General features: G+C 47.1%; 1 protein-coding gene and 1 pseudogene across 2 annotated transcripts in view; one reads left to right on the forward strand and one right to left on the reverse strand.

The window, feature by feature from the left end:
* Positions 1–7,193, reverse strand: part of CRTC3 (CREB regulated transcription coactivator 3) — a 113,620-nt gene extending 106,427 nt beyond the window's left edge. The window contains exon 1 of one of the 2 annotated variants that reach the window (XM_058294720.2): positions 6,879–7,193. In XM_058294720.2, coding sequence (XP_058150703.1) covers positions 6,879–7,010 — 132 coding nt within the window. In that variant the 5' untranslated portion in view covers positions 7,011–7,193. The remainder of the gene's footprint in view (positions 1–6,878) is intronic. The other variant, XM_071214380.1, reaches the window with a different exon arrangement.
* Positions 7,009–18,391, forward strand: LOC101414686 (eukaryotic peptide chain release factor subunit 1-like; annotated as a pseudogene).
* The last annotated feature ends 388 nt before the right edge of the window (positions 18,392–18,779 follow it).

Raw genomic sequence — 18,779 nt, forward strand, 5'->3', positions numbered from 1 at the left:
CCCATAAGCCTTGATACTTCAACAAGCTAAATTCTAAATGTAGACAGACACCTGCCTTCAACTGTGCATGAAGCTAGAGACCTGTCTTCAACTGAGCGTAAGGCCGTCTCACATCTGCTCTGCCTCCCAAAGTCCCTATTTCCAGAGGCTTCAGAGACTTTTGTATTACGGTAACAAAAGGCACTGGATTTGGAATCAGACACCTGGCTTTGAAACCTGGGGCTCCCCTGTGGTTGGGCACATCATTCTGACTCTACCTCACATAGATGACGGAAGCATTAAAAGAGATAACAGGCATGACAGTGCCGTGGAAAATGTAAAGCACCAGCAATTTCCCGAGAGTAGCGTTGTTGTTGGTAGTCTCAGTTACCCTGAAAACCTTGAGCTATTTTGATGTTTGCCTCTTCTGCAATTTAAAATTATTGAGTCAGAAAGAACCATAGAGATTGTCCTCAAAATCTTCATGCTTACAGATGATGAAAATGAAAGCAAAGAATGATTAGCCTAAAGGCGAGTTCACAGACTGGCAGCCCACAGGCCGCCTTTAGCCTAGAGTGTTCTGTTTGACACAACATGATGTTGACCCACTCAAAGTTTTGTATTTTAATTTTAAAATTGGGAAACCACATAAAAATCTGAATTTCCAGCTTATCTTGATTGACAGATCAGGTCCACACAGAGCCCACTGTTCCACGGCTGCCCACGTACACAAGGGTTAGGGTCTCCTGTTTGGCCAAGTCCTCACTACCCCATGGCCCAGCATCAGCAGCCATTTATCATCTCCTTCCTGGCCTTTCCACTCATTTTTATTTATTTATTTATTTATTTATTTATTTATTTATTTATTTATTTATTTATTTCTCTCCCCTTCTCCCCCTTCCCCTAGTTGTCTGCTCTCTGTATCCATTTGCTGTGTGTTCTTCTGTGACCGCTTCCATCCTTATCAGTGGCACTGGGGATCTGTGTCTCTTTTTGTTGTGTCATCTTGTTGTGTCAGCTCTCCGTGTGTGCGGTGCCACTCCTGGGCAGGCTGCACTTTCTTTTGCACTGGGCGGCTCTTCTTACGGGGCGCACTCCTTGCATGTGGGGCTCCCCTACGTGGAGGACACCCCTGCGTGGCACGGCACTCCTTGTGCGCATCAGCACTGCACATGGGCCAGCTCCACATGGGTCAAGGAGGCCCGAGGTTTGAACTGCAGACCTCCCATGTGGTAGACGGATGCCCTATCCATTGGGCCAAGTGCTTCCCTCCATCATTTTCCTTACCTGCCTGACCCTGTTATTTGACTTAGCAATCTTTGTCCTAAGGTCACACTCTTTAGAAGAATTTCCTTCCATGCCCATATGCAGTAAGATCCAAGCCTCACTAATCCCTTTTTTTAAAAAAGGTGTCTCAAGATGTAACACATTCCCAATCAAAATCCCAGCAGGATTTCTTAACAAAAACTTACAAGATAATTCTAAATTTCCTATGCATGTGCAAATGACCTAGAATAGCCAAAGCAATTTAAAAAAAGAAGAACAAAGTCATAGGACAGATGTTACATGATTTCAAGACTTACTATAGTAATCAAGACAAGTGGTATTGTCAAAAAGAGAGAAGAAGAGCTCAGCAGAAGAGCAGAAGAGAGTCCAAAAATAGAATCAAACATAGATGGCCAATTGATTTTTGACAAAAGTGTCAGAGCAACTCAGAGGGAACCGGAAAATCTTTTCAAGAAATGTTGGTACAACTGGGTATCCTCGTGGGAAAAAAAAGGTGGCTGAGTATACAGACCTTCAGTGTGACAGCCAGATTCAAGCCTGAGCTCTGCCGCTTACCAGCCAGTTCTCCCAAATGAGGAAAATACTAGATACACACCCCATGGAGTCATTGGGAGGATACATGAGATAATGCACAAAGGGCTTAGCACAGTGCCTGGCAAAGAGACAGCACTCAGTATTTAGCCCTACCCTAATCTTTCTAGTCTCTCTCTACTCTTCTCTCAAGTCTCACTATTCCATCATATGTCTACTGTGTGTTTATTTTCATATTCATTGGTTTCCTCCCAAATATTCAAGCCAAATTAATGCTCCAGGCTGACGTGCTGGGTTTAGCCTTCTATTTATCAACACCACAAGCTGCCCTTCTCAGCTAAACTTCTTGAACAGGTTTCCAATCCTGTCTCCATTTCTCCCACTCCTTACTGCCTCACCAGCGGCCTTCCAGCCAGCACTCTAAGGACGCAGCCATGCTCACACCAAGGTTACCCGTGACCTCTGCATGATGTGGCCAAAGGACATGGTCCTTACCATGCTAGACCAAGTCCGCAGCACAGGGCTCAGCGACTCGACACTCCCTCCCCTTCAGGCTACCCTCCTGGCTCTTCTCCTGCCTGTCTGGTTGCTCTCCCACCTTCTCTGCTGGCATGTCCTCTGCCACCTTCCTCTGACATGGTGGAGGGCCTCGGCTTCTCCTGGGCCCTCTTTTTGTTCACCTTACAGCAGGGGACACAAACTCAAATGTCTCCGGATGCCAAGAAGGGAAGATAAGTAAGTGAGGCAGGCTGGAAGCACTGCAAGGAACACCGGAGAGAGTGGTGGGGACTGGCAAACTGAGGAGCACAGACATGCCCTATCTCACCGGGGGCAGCCACTCCTCAGCTCCAGGCAATTGCTGCCAGGCGGACATGTGGGGCCAGTTTCACCAGATTGTCTTATTTGTTTCAAAAGAAGCCAGAGTCCAGATTTTAACGTAAAACCCCCAAATTCATTGCTGGCCCTTTTTTTTTTTTTTTAAAGATTTATTTATTTATTTTTAATTCCCCCCCCCCCCCCCCCGGTTGTCTGTTCTCTGTGTCTATTTGCTACGTCTTGTTTCTTTGTCCGCTTCTGTTGTCGTCAGCGGCACGGGAAGTGTGTGCAGTGCCATTCCTGGGCAGGCTGCACTTTCTTTCGCGCTGGGCGGCTCTCCTTACAGGTGCACTCCTTGCGTGTGGGGCTCCCCTACGCGGGGGACACCCCTGCGTGGCAGGGCACTCCTTGTGCGCATCAGCACTGCGCATGGGCCAGCTCCACATGGGTCAAGGAGGCCCGGGGCTTGAACCGCAGACCTCCCATGTGGTAGACGGACGCCCTAACCACCGGGCCAAGTCCGTTTCCCTTATTTTTTTTTCAAACACCTTTTGACAGCCCCCCCCCGCACACACACACACAAATCAGAGGACCAAATACAGACTCTAAGCCACCAGTCCACAGTATCTATTTTAGAAATTCTTCTTAGGCAGCTAACTCTCTTCCCATGGCTATGAGCCAAAGACTCCCAAAGTTACACCACCAGCCCAGCCTCCTCCCCGGCGCCCCTGATAAACAACGGCCTGCTGGACTGCAAGCTCAGGATCTCCTGACGGGGAACCTGCTTCTCCACCAGGGTTCCCTCTTTCAATGGGGGATGCCCTGAAGTGGCTCCCGCCTGAAAGCTGGAGCTGATCCTCCGTCCTCCCTCTTCTCAGGCCGCCCCACCCGGCCCGCATCCAGTCACCCAGTCCCGCCTCGCGACTTCCTGTCCTCCCCACTTCCTAAATATCAATCTGTTCACAGCCCTGCCGCCCACTGCTGCCACCCAGTCTCTGCAGCCAGCACATCTCCTGAACTAGTACAGCCTCAAAACTGTTGCTCTGCCGCCGCCTCCTCTGTTCTATGCACCGTTGAAAAGGCCAACCTCCCCTGGTACAGCCCCTTCAAGGATTTTCCACTGTCCTTGGGATCAAATCCCAAATCCTTTCTCCACTACCTGACCTTTGCGGGCCTCTCCAACCTCATCTCAAACCATCTTCCGGGTCCCCTTGCCAAACCTCTGTGCCTAAAATACTCTCCCTCCCTCAGCACACAAATAGATGCCCTCACAGAGACCACCAGAAGAGACGGTCCCTGCCATGCGCTCCCTGAGCTCCACCTACTTCCCCTTTTGTAACATTTACCAAAATGTGTCCCTACTATAAAGGAGTGTCCTCACTGAATCCTAAAATCCACGAGAAGGAAGTTGCGTCTTGTTTGCTCCCTACCGTATCCCCAGGGTCCAGCCGAATCCCTGGCACATACTGGGGACTCAATAAATACTTGTTGAACAAACTGAGAAGATACGGGAAGAGAGGCACCATGCCTTTACCCCATACCCCACCCCATACCCCCCTAACCAGAGGGCGGGCGCTCAAATGCTGCCAAATGAACAATGAGTGGACAAAGGCACAGACTCTTCCCAAGCACACCTGCCTCCTCTCTCCCCCTTCTTACCATCCCTGGCAGCACCACTGTACTAATCCTAATACTTCCCACCACTTCCTGATAAAGCGTAGCCCCTAGGGCTATAGTGAAAAACTCCGCATAATCTAGTCTATTCCACCTGTGAGGCAAACAGTATTTAACTACAAATCTGAAGGAGCGGCTGATTTTCTAGGACTTGAAACCCAACCCAGGCTCAGAGGGGAAAGTGTGCCTGGATCAATTAGCCGTGGGTGCCCCAGCAATTAGCAATGTCTGCCTCAGGCTGGTAATGGGAAGGCAGTATAAACTGCCATGCAGTATAAACTGCCATGCAGTTACCAATAATGAATAATGAATTATGAACAATGAATAATGAATTGCTTGGGGATCTAAGAATTCTCTCTGAGAAGTGTTTCAATTCTGTGGTTTCATTATGAAAAACCCCTTAAATTTTTTTAAATAAGCAAATATTACTAGGCAAATTCAGTGTTCTCATTTGCATCTATATTTATAAACACAGTGGAGCCAAGTAGTATTACTTAACTTGCAATGGGCAGAGGATTAAAAAAAAACATAGGCAGATTTGGCATGTAAATGATGCCCTGCACCAAGTGAAGGGCAGAGTGACATCATAGTTCTGTAGGCATTAGAATAAAGAAAGTGATGCCAGAGTCAAGTTATCACATGGGCCACAGTTGATTAGGCTTGCTAGACTCAAGAGAACCTGAGCAAAGTGGTTAATATCACACTGAGAGACTCAATTCAGGTCAGCAAAACAGCAAATGTCCCATTAAGTTAATGTTAACTTTAATTTATTGCGTTTGTAACTTTGCATTTATTTCGCACATTTGTTTTGTCTTAATTGTATCATAGGGAAATGGATATAGTTCACTGGTTGAGTGCCTGCTTCCCACGTGATAGCTATAAGCAAAGGACTTTATACACAAGTTTATGTGTGAACATATTTGGGTAGTCTAATCAAACTAATTTAAGTGAACACTGAAGATCTGTGAAAGATTTTTGTCTTTACTCACCACCTCCCCTGTCAGATCTTTTAAAAGGAACTTGTGAATTGGGCGAGACATTGAATCAACTCTAAGTATAGAGACATATGGTACATGTATTTGTACATATAGAATGTATGCATCTAACCAACATATAACAACACAGCCCCCAACACGAATCCTCAGCTTTTCCCTGCCATTTTCCCCAACATGCTCTGCATTTATCATGCTCTTCCCTGAATCAAAATAAGGTCACAAATGTAAATCTACAAATGCCTGTGGATGCCAGGTGATTGAATAAATAAATAAATAAATAAATAATGCTGGTCAGGGCAAGAGAAAAAAACTTCTTGAAATCCTCAGCTTTCTTTAGCTACGTATTTTTTCTCAGTTTGGATAGAACTGTAAATGCAAGGAATAGTGCACATTCCCCTTAACTTCACTAAAATAAAACACCATCATAAATATGGTAAACGATCACTGACACCTGATCTCAGTGTGCAGGGCCAGTGACAGCCTGAGACAAACTGGAGGGCTCCTGCTCCCTTTGAGGGGGTACCCATCACCCAGCTCCAGCTGACGTCCGTCACGCAGGAATTCAGTATGTGTCACCAGATCTCCAAATTATATTATAGAGGAACCTAGATTTTATGTGGAAACCTCCCGGTTTCACAAAATCTACAAGAGATTCAGAAATTTCTTCCAAACACGACGCGTCTGCGGCTCCGCCAGCCCACGACCAGCGGTGTGTGCAAACTCTGCGCTCGGCTGTCCTGAAAGCGGCCTCTCCTCGGTCCGCCCCCAGGATCTGCACATCCTCCCCCAGCCTCCTGATGGTCCTTCAAGGTCAGCACGCAGGATCCTCAAGGCCCGCCCGGCTCAGGCGGACGCCCCTCGCCTGCGACCGTGCGTGGACGCTCCTGCCGGCGCCCCACGCTCCACGACCTCACCTCACTTTCCCTAACCTCGCCGGAGGGGTGTCTCCTCCGGGCTGTGGCGCCTGACGCCCTCCTCCTGGACCCTTCGCGGTCACCGGCAACGCTGGACACCTGGTCAGCGCTCATGAGCTAAGCTGGGGTGAACAGAGTGAGCTGAACCCGATAAAGCACCTCCAAGGAGGGAAAGCAGGAAACCCTCACGCTCGAAAGGGGAGCACGCCGTGGTCCCAGGGCCCCAGCCCACCCGGGCCCGCCCTGGGTTTCCAGGTGCACAGCGCTCTCCCGATGGAGCGGGGGGCAGCCGTGCGGGGCCTGCGGCCCTCCACGCCGACCAGCCCCGCCGGGCTCGCCGCTGGTGGATGTTGCGAGCCACGAGAAGCGGCGGTGGCCCGGCCCCGGCGCGGCCCCGTCTGGCCTCCGGCGGTTTGTGATTTCCTCTCGGGGCTCCCGGTCCTCCTCCCCTTAGGCCGCCCTCACGCCGCCGCCCGCCTTCCCCGGCTCGGCCCCTTCCCATCCCCGCGGGCCCGGCGACCCTCCCACCTCCACCGCGACGGCCCAAAGCGCCGAGGCCGCGGCCCCGCGCCCTCCAGCCGCCTCGCGTGCGCCGCCCCGCCAGCCTCGACCCCGCGACCTCGCACCCGCCGCGCGGGGGCCCGCCCGCAGCCGCCCCCGCCCGCGCCGGCCCGGCCCTCACCCGCGACAGGGTGAGGTCGGTCATGAGCTGCTCGAAGGCCCGCGTCTCCTCGGCCTGCCGCTGCGTGTGCAGCGCGATCTTCTCACTGAACTTCCGCGGGTTGGCGCTGCCCGAGCCCGGCGAGGCGGCCATGGCGCGGGCCCCGCGCTAGCGGCGGGCAGGAGGCGGCAGGCGCGGGGCCTGCGGTCGGGCCCGCGCGTCCGTCGGCAGGCCACCACAGCCGCCACCCGACGCCCGTCCTCCAGCTCGGGGCCGAGGAGCCGCCGGGGCCCCACAGCCAGCGAGCGGGCCGGGAGCGCGCCGAGGTCCGCCCCCGCGCGCGCGGCCCCGCCCTCGGCGCGGCCCGCCCGGCCTCCGCGCCGTCCGCCGCCCGCCGCCCGGGTGCTGCCGGCCTCCCCGCCGCCCCGGCCCGGCCTCCCCACCGCCAGCCGCCCGCCGCCCGCCGCCCGGCTGCTGCCGGCCTCCCCGCCGCCCCGGCCCGGCCTCCGCGCCGCCCGCCGCCCGGGTGCTGCCGGCCTCCGCGCCGCCCGCCGCCCGGGTGCTGCCGGCCTCCCCGCCGCCCCGGCCCGGCCTCCGCGCCGCCCGCTGCCCCGGCCTGGCCTCCCCGCTTCCCTCCGCCCGGCTGCTGCCGGCCTCCCCGCCGCCCCGGCCCGGCCTCCCCGCTTCCCTCCGCCCGGGTGCTGCCGGCCTCCCCGCCGCCCCGGCCTGGCCTCCCCGCTTCCCGCCGCCCCGCTCCGCTCTCCCGAGCCCGGCCGAGGACCCCGCAAGCTGACAAAGGAGACCCAGAGAATCCCGTGAGCAAAGCAAGACGGCGCCGACGTGTGGGAGAAGACAGGGGTACCATTTTACTGAAATTCTCCACATTAGGACTCTCCTGACCTTGGGATTTACTTGGTTCTTTTAGAACAGAGTTTTGCCCACTTTCTCCCCCAAATGATGATGATTTACATCACGGAGTGAAAACTGGGCCGTCAACCGGGAGCGAGCCTCTCACCCCTGGCTCCCACGCTGGCTCCTAAGTCGGGCTGGGCCTTAACGTCCCCCCCCCCCCACCCCAGCCCTCCTACTCGAGGCCCCCTTGCACCCCGATTGGCTTCCCTGACCGTCTTCTAGGTCCACCCAAGAAGGAAATAACCTCAGCCCTGCTCCCTTTCCCAGGTTCTTTTCCCGTCTCCCTCTGGCCTCCCCAAAACTCCAGCGCCAACCAGGTGCCACCCTAACCTTTTCAACCCAGCCAGTCGGCGCCAGCGGCTTTCCAGCTCCTTTTGCAGTCCAGAAGTAATTCCCAGGCAGATGCGCCTAAAGCTGTCCTGGGCAGCTCTGTGTGTCTGTGTTTTGTAAATTAGGAAATACTAGAGACATACAGAAAAGTACAGAAAATAATATTAACAACACCATGCCTCCCCCCATTATCAAGGTTAAACGGATATCAAAACATTTTACCTCATTTACTTGGGATTTATTAAAGAAATACAAAATTAGATATAATTAAACTCATTCTTGCCTCTTCCTCCCCAGAGTTGGTCACTGCTCCAGTGGTTCCTAACATTCCGCTTGGTGTGTTTATACTTTTGGTACATAGGACATGTGGGTCCAGGAATTGCATTGGTAATACCAAATTTTATGGTTTTAAATTTTGCACAAAAGGACATCATGCAAGAATCATTTTGCAACCATTTTCATTCACCATCATGTTTTTGAGATGTGTTTGTGTTTGTTTGTTTTAACTACCATAGAATGTCCTTCTGTTTTTGGTATCTCTCATATATAGCATATAGCTAAATGTTTTAAGAAATTTAATCTGAGAGTCTGTCTCTGTTAGTTAGTGCTTACCTTGATTTTACCTTGATAATTACCAACATACAGGATTTGGATTTATTTCTTCCATTGTATTTTGGGCTGTTTACCATGCTTTTTCTTTACAGTTTGTTTTCTCTTTTCCTGCTGTATTGTCAGATTCAGTTTCAGCAAACAGAATCCATTCTAGATAGTTTTAGTACAAAGGGATTTATTGCAGGGTGTAAAATGGCTTCAGGACTTGCCTGGAAGCCTGAGGAAACAGACTCCAGGTTGAACATACTGGAATGACCTCAAGAGTCATGCTGCAGCACTGGGGCCACAAAGGAGCCGCTGCTTCCTCTAAAATCAGGAAGCCATCTACGGAACCGTGAAGCCACCACTACACTGGCCAGCTCCTCAACGAACTGTCCAGCAATTGCCGTGATAAAAAGCCATGGCAGAAAAATCAGACACTTCCGCATTACTACTCGCCAGCAGACACAGCACTGGCACGCCTTCCAAATCTCAGAGAGAAACTATGGAAGAACCGAAATCCTGTCTAGAATCCTAGGTGCAGGGAAGTCTGCGAAACATGGTTTTCGCCTTCCAGTTTCTGCCACATAGGAAGGCACAGTAGAAGGACATTCAAATGGGTTTTGTGCTAAATCGACCATAACCATCCACCAGTTCAGATCGCTATCATACTTGTATTCTATTGGATTGAGTGAGTGTTTATTTCATTGCTCCCCATTAACTGATTTGGAAGGTAGTCATTCTGTTTCTTATCTTTTTGTGGTTGCTTAACCATTTAAAATTCATTTTAAAATTTTAATCAGACTAATACTTGTGAATTATTTAAAAAGTGATAGAGTTTTACAAGGCTGGTAATTTTAAAAGACCAGTCACTTCCAAGTCTCCTATGTAAATAATAAGTGTTTCCTGCTGTTTGGGGATTTTTTTCAATTTTATGTTAATTATTGATCTCCTATTATGGAAGAGGAGGAATTGGCTTTTTTACTCCCCCGACAAAATATCCTTTTCACCTGCTTCCATTCTTTCAATGTAGTCCGATGATAATTTTTGGTTAAGTCAATGTTTAGTATTCACATAGTACACTGTAGTTCCATTTTTGGACCATTTTTATTTTTCTTGGAGTTAAAAGTCTTCTCATTTTTTTATTTGCTTAGATTTCTCTCTACGCAGTACAAATTCTTTCCCATGTTCTCTGACAGAACTGTGAAACTCCTCTCTGTGTAATCAAACCCATTACAGAGCTTATCCGTGATCAGTATGGGGGGAAAGTTCTTTCCTGGAGCCCTTTGCCTTCTTGCTGCAGCCTGGACCGGTTGCTCTCCTGGCCTGCTGCCCTGCAGCACTGCCGGGCCGTCACCATCACCTCAAGGGCTCCCTTCATCTCCTGGGTTCTGACCACTGCTGCATGTGTCCCAGGTTTCTTCTTCCTTCCTTTACACCTTCATTTTGGGAGAGTACATTCGCCAATAGTTTCTTGAGAAAAACGGTACAAAGAAGAAAAGCTTTGAAACATTGTGTGTGTGAAGAAGTTTTTATTTCAGCCTCATACTTGATTGACAGTTTGGTTAAGAAGAGGCTTCTTCCTTGGAAATTCTTTTCATTTGGAATCTTTTTTTAAAGATTTTATTTTATTTATCTCTCCCCACCCCCTTGTTGTTTGAGCTCACTGTTTGCTCGTCTTCTTTTTAGGAGGCACAGCAGATCAAACTGGGACCTCCCATATGGCAGGGAGGTGCCTAATCACTTGAGTCACATCTGTTCCCTGCTTGTTGTGTCTCTTGTTGTGTTTTCTCATTGTGTCTTGTTGTGTCAGCTCGCTGTCTTGCTGCTTCTCTTTAGGAGGTACCAGCAACCGAACTGGGACCTCCCATGTGATAGGTGGGTACCCAACTGCTTGAGCCGCATCCTCTTCCATCACTTAGAATCTTGAAGGCACTGTTTTCTCACTTTTGGTATTACTAATGGGAAAGCCACTCACATTCTGCTTCCCTTTGTTTTGTAGGTCATCTGGTTTTTTGAGGGTTGTTTGTTTATTATTGTTGTTATTTCCCTTCTTTGAAGGCTTAGTGTTCTGATATTTTATGATGATGTGCCTTGGTTGGGTTTGTTTTTGTTCATTGTGCTGGGTAATGGGTATGTGTGTGGAAACCAGAAACTCCTGTCCTTCAATTGTGGGAAATTGTCTTTTATCTTTATGATAAATTTTTCTCTTCAATTTCTTTTGCTCTTTCTTTCTGGAACTTCTGTTATTCAGGTAACGGGTCTCCTAAATTACTCTTCTAATTTTCCTACTTTTTCTCTCCTGTTTTCTATTATTTTGTCTTTGTGATTTTGTTTTCGTTTTAGGATGTACCAGGGATTGAACCCGGGACCTGGTACATCAGAAGCAGGCGCTCAACCACTGGCCTACACCCGCTCCCCTGATTTGTCTTTTTGTTGTTCTATTTCCTGATAAACTTTCTCCACTCTGTCTTCCAACTCTTCTGTTGAACTTTTATTTTTACTATCATATTTTAATTTCCAATAGCTCTTTCCTGTTCTCCAAATTTTTTTACTTTCGAAGCATCTATATTCATTTCATGGATGCAGCATTTTCTTTTCTCTCTTAGGGTATTAATTATAGGTTGTTTACATTTTATTCTACTACTTTGTCTCTATTTGTCTGAGTTCATTTTTTTCTGTTTCTTTTAGTCTCTATCTGGAGGCTTTCCTCAAATCTCCTATGATCCTTGACTCCCTGTTGGTAATTAGGAGAGACACTAAATTTGGATAGATTCCTTGTTTCTGGGGAGAAACAGTTTTTAAAAAAATATTTTTGTGTGTATTTTGTAGCAGAGAGCGCTAGTTGTTTCCCAGTATTCATTCTCCCTTTATCCCTTTATTAAAAGAAGCCTTGAACCTCAGCTGGGCACTCCTTGCCCAGCTAGAAACAGCTAGAGACTCACTCCACTTCCCGTTCTCCCTCGCACACAGGTACGGCCGTGTGATTACCTTCCACCCCACGGGATGTGAGCAGAAGTGAGGTGGGCAGTTCTGGGGTCATGCCCTTAAATGAAAAGGAAAACAGCTCTCTCTGCCCTTTTCTGTTTTTCTCACTGGCTGGAATGTGGATGCTGTGACTCTGTCTGGAGCAGCCACGGTAGACTGTTAGAAGAGCACTGTGTGCTGACAATGAGAAGAGCTGTGAAGTCTGGTACCACAATATTAGCTCTGAACTGCATGTAGACTATTACATGAGAGAGAGCTCCACTGAGCTTGGTTAAAGCTCCATTATTTTGCCCTTTGTTACAGGAACTGAGCCAGGACCTATTAAACTTATATAGAAAAAAAAATTTTTAAGTCTGTTGACATGTAATTAATAATAGTTGCCTTTGCAGTTGTGTGGATTACTGGGGATTTATCTTCTATTTTGCACCTTTCCAAATTATGTAATTTCTTAAAACAAGTATATATTACTGTTAAAATCAGAAAAAAATAAAGACAGACTACTATTTAGTTGTTTGTGGGTTTTTTTTTAATGTGTTCACTCACTTTAATAACAACACATTTACCATGTTATCACCATGGAATGTAAAGTCATTAGACAAGAGAATTTCACAAGTGCAACAAGACATTCTGTAGTATGTAAGTTTGCTTATAATGTCTGACAAAACCAACTTGCTCATAAATTACTAATTACTTCCAATACAGGTAATATGTTAACATTTGTGAATCTTACAGAGAAAATAAACATACTATATACATTTAAAATCTTCGTTTGCTTTTGGATTAACACTTTACATATTTCAATTTCAAGATGACATTTAAAAATTTTTCTAATAACAGCAAAATATATCTCCTGCAATCACAAAAGAGCTAAACTGGAATACATAATTAAGTTATTCTCATTTTTATTCATAAGGACAATTCTAAATAAATATAGCTTCTAAACAGCTGTTACCACGTTTTTAGGTTTGGTTTAAACAAACACATGTTTTTAGTTGTGGGAGGCATCACAATGCTATATCCGTGCAGTTTTCTGAAAGGATTCTTTAGAAGTCAGCCAGTTCTAGAAACCAAAATACTAGACCAGTCCACAAAGTAGGCAGAAAAAAATTTAAATTAATTGGGGTAAATGGCAATCTCACATAACAACCAAACAATGTGATATTCTGCAGCAACTGGAAGTACTTCAGGGTTGGCCTACTGTCTTTTTTAGAACTAATTTCAACATAAGAGTTTAAGAACGTAGATATTTTGCCATAATCATGAGAATTTGGGTGACATGTTTCTTTTGAGCTGACTTGACTCCCCTGAACCGACCTAGTTAGTGAAGTAGTAATTTGGTCTCCAGGCAAATCAAGCCAGTGTTCAAATTACCGTGTTAGTGTCGGCACCTACTCACATGATTTTTTTTCAGCATATACGTGTCACCTCAATTTGAGGAGTCTAACTAAAGCAAACACCACCACCGAGACCAAACTAGCATCTTTCTTCTCAAGTTTAGGTTTTGTCCTTATTCCTGGTACATGGAATAACCCATACCAAGAGTCACTGCTCCCACAACAAAGCTTTGGGCTGCATGTGGAGCAGGTGAATGGACATTTTAGTGTTTCACCGGCTCTTCAGTTCGTTGCATAATCCATAGGCAACAAGTGCTGCAAAACCGGCCGTCGCAGTGGGGACAAATGCTGCCCCTCCAGCTTTACGGATAAGTTTAGATCCCTGATCTTCATCATATGAAGACAAACACCTATGTCACTTGGCATAGTAATTGCCCCAGGAATCTTCCACCAGCGGTGACAGCCTTTATGCTCCCACCAGCTTCTGCCACTACTATTTTGTTTTAATTAACTGACTGGCAGCTCTGTGTGCATGTGCAGGGACCATGGACTGGTAAGACTCTGTACGGTGACAGAGTGGAGACCAACTTCTTCCCTGTGCTTCCTTCCAAATAGCTAGACCCCTGGGAGTATTTTTTTTCTCTCGGGCAGGTCAGGGGACCTGCCAGAAGAATCCTTCTGTCTGCTCTCCAGTGGACGTTCTCTTACTCCCCTGTTTTCAGATGGCACCTCGCTCCCACCTTGCACTCTGCCTCACTCTCAGCCCAAACCTCGCGGCTCAACTTCTCCAGCGTGAACCTCCTGTCTACAGCCAGGGAGGAAGGGGTTAGTCACGTGGCTTGAACGACTGGGGAGGGGAGCTGGGCGCCTAACTACTTCTTATACAGGTTTTCAGCCAATCTTTGTGCTTTCAGCCCGTCCCTCCCCTCTTCTGGTGCCTCTTGTGGTCCTCTGTCAGAAGTTGTGAAGCAAACGAACTTGCTCCTTCCTTCCCCCTTGCTTCTCAGCTACCTTGGTTTCAGCTTTCTATTTCCATTGATCTATGTGGGGGTGCCAGGCCAGCCCCTGGAAAGCCCAACTCTGGACAGAAGGTAAAGTTTCAGGCACAGGCAAAGGGAGATTATGTAAGTTAGACACACCAAGAATTTCAAGACCCAGAACCTGAAGCTGGAATGGCTCCTGGCTTGCAGAGCGGCAAACTTATTCCCCTAAGTGCTTCCAGAACGTAAGTTGTTTCCAAGTTCTGATGTGGCCCCTCTGGCAGAGGATAGAATTAAAAACCTGGTGAGGTTTTTGGGTTTTTTCTGTTGTTTCTGCTGCTGTTGTTTTGGAGTCCTGGGGCCTACTGATCATAGCCACCAGCACCTGGGCATCCCCCAGTGAGGAACAAAGGGAAACACTGGGAATTCACACTCACGGGTGTCCTTTCTCTAGGTCAAAGGGGATATCCTTTGTCTAGCTTAACACACTTATTTTTTCTGTAAATGGCCAAATAGTAAATATTTCAGGTTTTCCTAAGTAATATTTACTATTTATTAAAAGTCAAGTTCTCTTCTAGCTTCCTCCTTACCCTGCATTTCTCAAATGTGTTCCATGGCGGGGGGCGGTTTCATAGATGGCTAACAGGAGCTTCTTGAAAAGGTAAAAAGGGGGTAGATTGCATGGTCAAATACATTTGAGAAAGGCTAAATTACACAAAGTTAAACAGGTTTTGTGTTTTTTTTTTTTTGAGGTGCCAGGACTGGGGCTTGAACCTGGGACCTGGTATGCATGAGGCTGGCACTTAACTACTGAGCCACATCGGCTCCCCAGAGTTGCTCCTTTGTCCGTTTGCTTGTTTTGCTTGTTGATTTTCTTTAGAAGGCACCAGGATCTGAACCCAGGACCTCCTGTGTGGGAAGTGGGCACTGAACTGCTTGAGCCACATCTGTAAGAGCTTTTTATTTTTTTATTTTATTTTTTAAAGATTTATTTTATTTCTTTCCCCTTCCCCCTCACTGCACTTGTCTGTTCTCTGTGTCCATTTGCTATGTATTCTTCTTTGTCCGTTTCTGTTGTTGTCAGCGGAACTGGGGATCTATGTCTTTTTTTGTTGCGTCATCTTGCTGCATCAGTTCTCTGTGTGTGTGGCACCACTCCTGGGCAGGCTGAACTTTCTTTCGCGCTGGGTGGCTCTCCTCATGGGGCACACTCCTTGAGCGTGGGGCTCCCCTACATGGGGGACACCCCTGCATGGCAGTGCACTCCTTGCGCACATTAGCACTGCACATGGGCCAGCTGCACATGGGTCAAGGAGGCCCAGGGTTTGAACCGTGGACCTCCCATATGGTAGGCAGATGCCCTAACCACTGGGCCAAGTCCGCTTCCCTGTAAGAGCTTTTTAATATGCTGGTGTTTGTTGTGATTTCCAAGCGGAATTATGGAATACAGTATTTCCTAAACTTTCTTAATAAATAGTTCTTTCCAAGGAGCACCTGCTGGTCCATTGTTCTACAGTGTTTGCTGTTCTTTCCCCAACATCCAGTTAATCTATTCTACTTTCAAAATATCTCTAGAATTCACCCACCTCTTTCCATTCTAATAGGCTGCCAGATCCCTAATTGAGACCTTCATCAATTAGTGTATCAGTAAGGATCCCAGCGGGAGGCACACTCAAACTGAGTAATTTGAGGAGAAGTTAATAAAGAGATAGAGCAGGGTTTAGGGACAGGGGCAGTACCCCCTGGGGCTAGTTACAGCAGAAATCATTAGCACTCTAGGCCTGAAGGGGCACAGGGAGGGATTAGTTACTGCAGCCGGGAGAGGGCTTCCCAACAGAAGTCTGGCCTCTGGTAGCGAGAGGCAGCCAGTTCAGGGACCAGGCGGAAGGGATGCTGACCTCACTTTCTTCCAGCCTCCCGTCTCCTGGTAGCGCCTCCCATTGGCCAAACCCAATCAGGAAGCTAAATAGCGGACAATGATGTAATTCATGTGACCAGTGTGCCAGGATGCATCTGCAGGGACAAGTGGAAGATACCCAGCCCCGCCTGCCTGGAGTGCCCTCCACCCATCCTCCACACGAACAAGTGCTCTTGCTAAAGGCAACTCACACTCTTCTATTTAAAACCCATCAATCGCTGTCCATTATTCCTGGAATAAAAATCAGCGATTTAGTACTAGTTTATGAGACCTGATTTGTTAGTATCTCATTCCAACTCCACATTCAGTGACCAGTGACATCAAGTCGATAGCTTGGAATCAGCTGGGGAAGAGTATTTACACCATAGAATCGGTAAATGCTACTAATAGGGTTTTTTTTCCCCTTTCATAGGGCTGCATATTATTATAAAATAAAAGCATTTATTTTGTTATGAACTCAGGAAGTATTTTCCCTAAAAGGAAAAAAATTTTTTCCTAGGTCTTTCATTGAGAAAGCTCGGAAACAGCAGCCAACCTGGTGGTGATGCGCACCCCCAGCCCCCAAACTGTCTTCTCTAAATGCCATTTCCCACTTAAGGTAACCAGGGTTCCTTGGAGAAATGGCTGATTCCAGGTCTGGGATGAGAAGTACAACAAGATGAGGTGGGAACAGCTCATTAATCCAGAAAGTAAGCATTTATCAAAGACCACTGTGGTGGTGTCAAAAGGACGCAGGAGGCCAGGGGGCAGGGAGTCAGCGTCCTCCTTCAGAGCCGCTGTGCGCAGGACCGGCGCCTTGGGCAGGAGGAGAAGACTGCGGACAGCCCCAGAGTTGCCCACAGGAGCGTGGAGCTCAAGAGGCCCAGCAAGAGCTGGGAAGCACCCGCGGGTGAGTGCCTTGTCTGGCCACCCAGTGTCCTCCTGGTTCCCAGACCCCTCAGGCTGGTCGTCCCCATGCCACATGGCCAGATGAAGTAGCCTACTCCTACCTTCTGGACCACTGCAATGGCACAAGCCTGATTTCATTGTCCATTCTTCCAAAAAAACAGATTTAGCACGGAGCAAAAATGTTAGCAGATAAGTTTGGAACTGCATCTGACATTAAGTCACGAGTCAACCGCCTTTCAGTCCTGGGAGCCATTACATCTGCACAACACAGACTCAGACTGTATGACAGCGTACCTCCAAGTGGGCTGGCTGTTCACTGTGGAACAACTAATGGAAGAAGGAAAGGAAAGGAAGTCAGCGTTGACTTTGAGCTTTTCAAGCCTATTGATACGTCATATTTACGTAACAACAAATTCCACTCAGAGGCTCTTACATCACTACTTTCAGATGGCAGCAAGTTTGGGTTCATTGTAATAGGTGGGAGTAGTGCAAGTTGGGGCACACTCAAGGAAACAAGGGAAGTCCGGCACATTTTCACTGTGCATCTCCCCAAGAAACATGGTAGAAGAGATCAGTCTGCCAGTTTAAGAATGGATAAAATGACATAACTGTTCAAAAGGCCACTGAGACTGCTGTGCAGCTGTTTATTTCCGAAAATAAAATATATGTGCCTGGTTTCATTTTAGCTGGATCAGCTGAATTTTAAAAATGAGCTAAGTCAATCTGATATGTTCAATCAGAGGCTAATCAAGTTTTTCAGTTAGTTAATCTCCTATAGCAGTGAAAACAGATTCAACCAAGCTATTAAGTTGCCTATTGAAGTTCTCTCCAATATGAAATGTATTCAAGAGAAGAAATTAATTGGATGATATTTTGATGAAATCAGCCAGGACGTGGGGAAGTACTGTTTTAGAGTTGAAAATAAACTAAAGGCTTTGGAATAATTTAAGAGCTGTAGAGATTCTAATGGTCTATGAAAACCTAGATGTAATGAGATATGGTCTTCATTGCCAAGATACAGGAGAGGAAAAAATCCTGTAACTCCAGAACAAGAGAAGGATAAATCTAATTTCACAGACATGACACAAACATAAGCTGACTGAGAGCATGCCCCTGCCGGAATGGTTTGTTAGCAACTATAAAAAAAATTCAGAGTTTACATTGGAAATAGTCACAGACAAATCACAAGATGGATCCAAGTTTATGAAAGGATTTGTTGAAATTAGAGGTATCTCGTGGAACCCAGTAGGTTTTCAGGGAATGGAATAACAAGAAGGAGACAATGAGGTTTTTTACCTTCATGACTACCAGGTAGTTGACATGGGTCTGGCAAAATGTGTCTCCCCCTCCAATATCCAACCCAAGGAGAATACCCATGGTGGAATCCAAAAAGACCCCAGCCTTACAGCTGGAACATTTCCAGAACTTAATCTGTGAGTATTGACTAGTGAAAAGAAAACTGAAACAAAACTCAACCCAACCCTGCACATTGGTTTGTCATGATGTCAGCACAGCAGGCTGCCACTAAGTTCCTAACCGCCACAGGGGACTAACTTAAAAAAATAAAATTTACATTTACTCAATGGTATAATTGGTTGCTCTTGTATGAAAAAAAAAATTATCTTTTAAACCTTCATACATAGAAGGAAATATACTTTAATTGTTGTAAGCCTTCAAAAAATTAATAGAAGTGAGAGCATACTGGTTTCTTATTTTGATTGGAGAAAAATTAAATTGCTGCACTTCACAGTTTAGACTGCATAAGAAATATATGTGGAGAAATATTGGTATGGGAGGAAGAATTCAGGAGCCTCCGTGAAGTTTCTTCTGCTGGTACTGTCCAAAGAGAGGGCGATTTGATTATACACATGTATTTAATGGATTGAAACATAAAATCCAGGAGTTCATAATAATTCAAAAAACAAAAAACAAAAACAAAAAAAAGTCATTGGTCACCTTTAGAAGATGCTAAAGAACCAGC

The sequence above is a fragment of the Dasypus novemcinctus genome, chromosome 3, assembly GCF_030445035.2.
Source record: "Dasypus novemcinctus isolate mDasNov1 chromosome 3, mDasNov1.1.hap2, whole genome shotgun sequence".
NCBI lineage: Eukaryota > Metazoa > Chordata > Mammalia > Cingulata > Dasypodidae > Dasypus > Dasypus novemcinctus.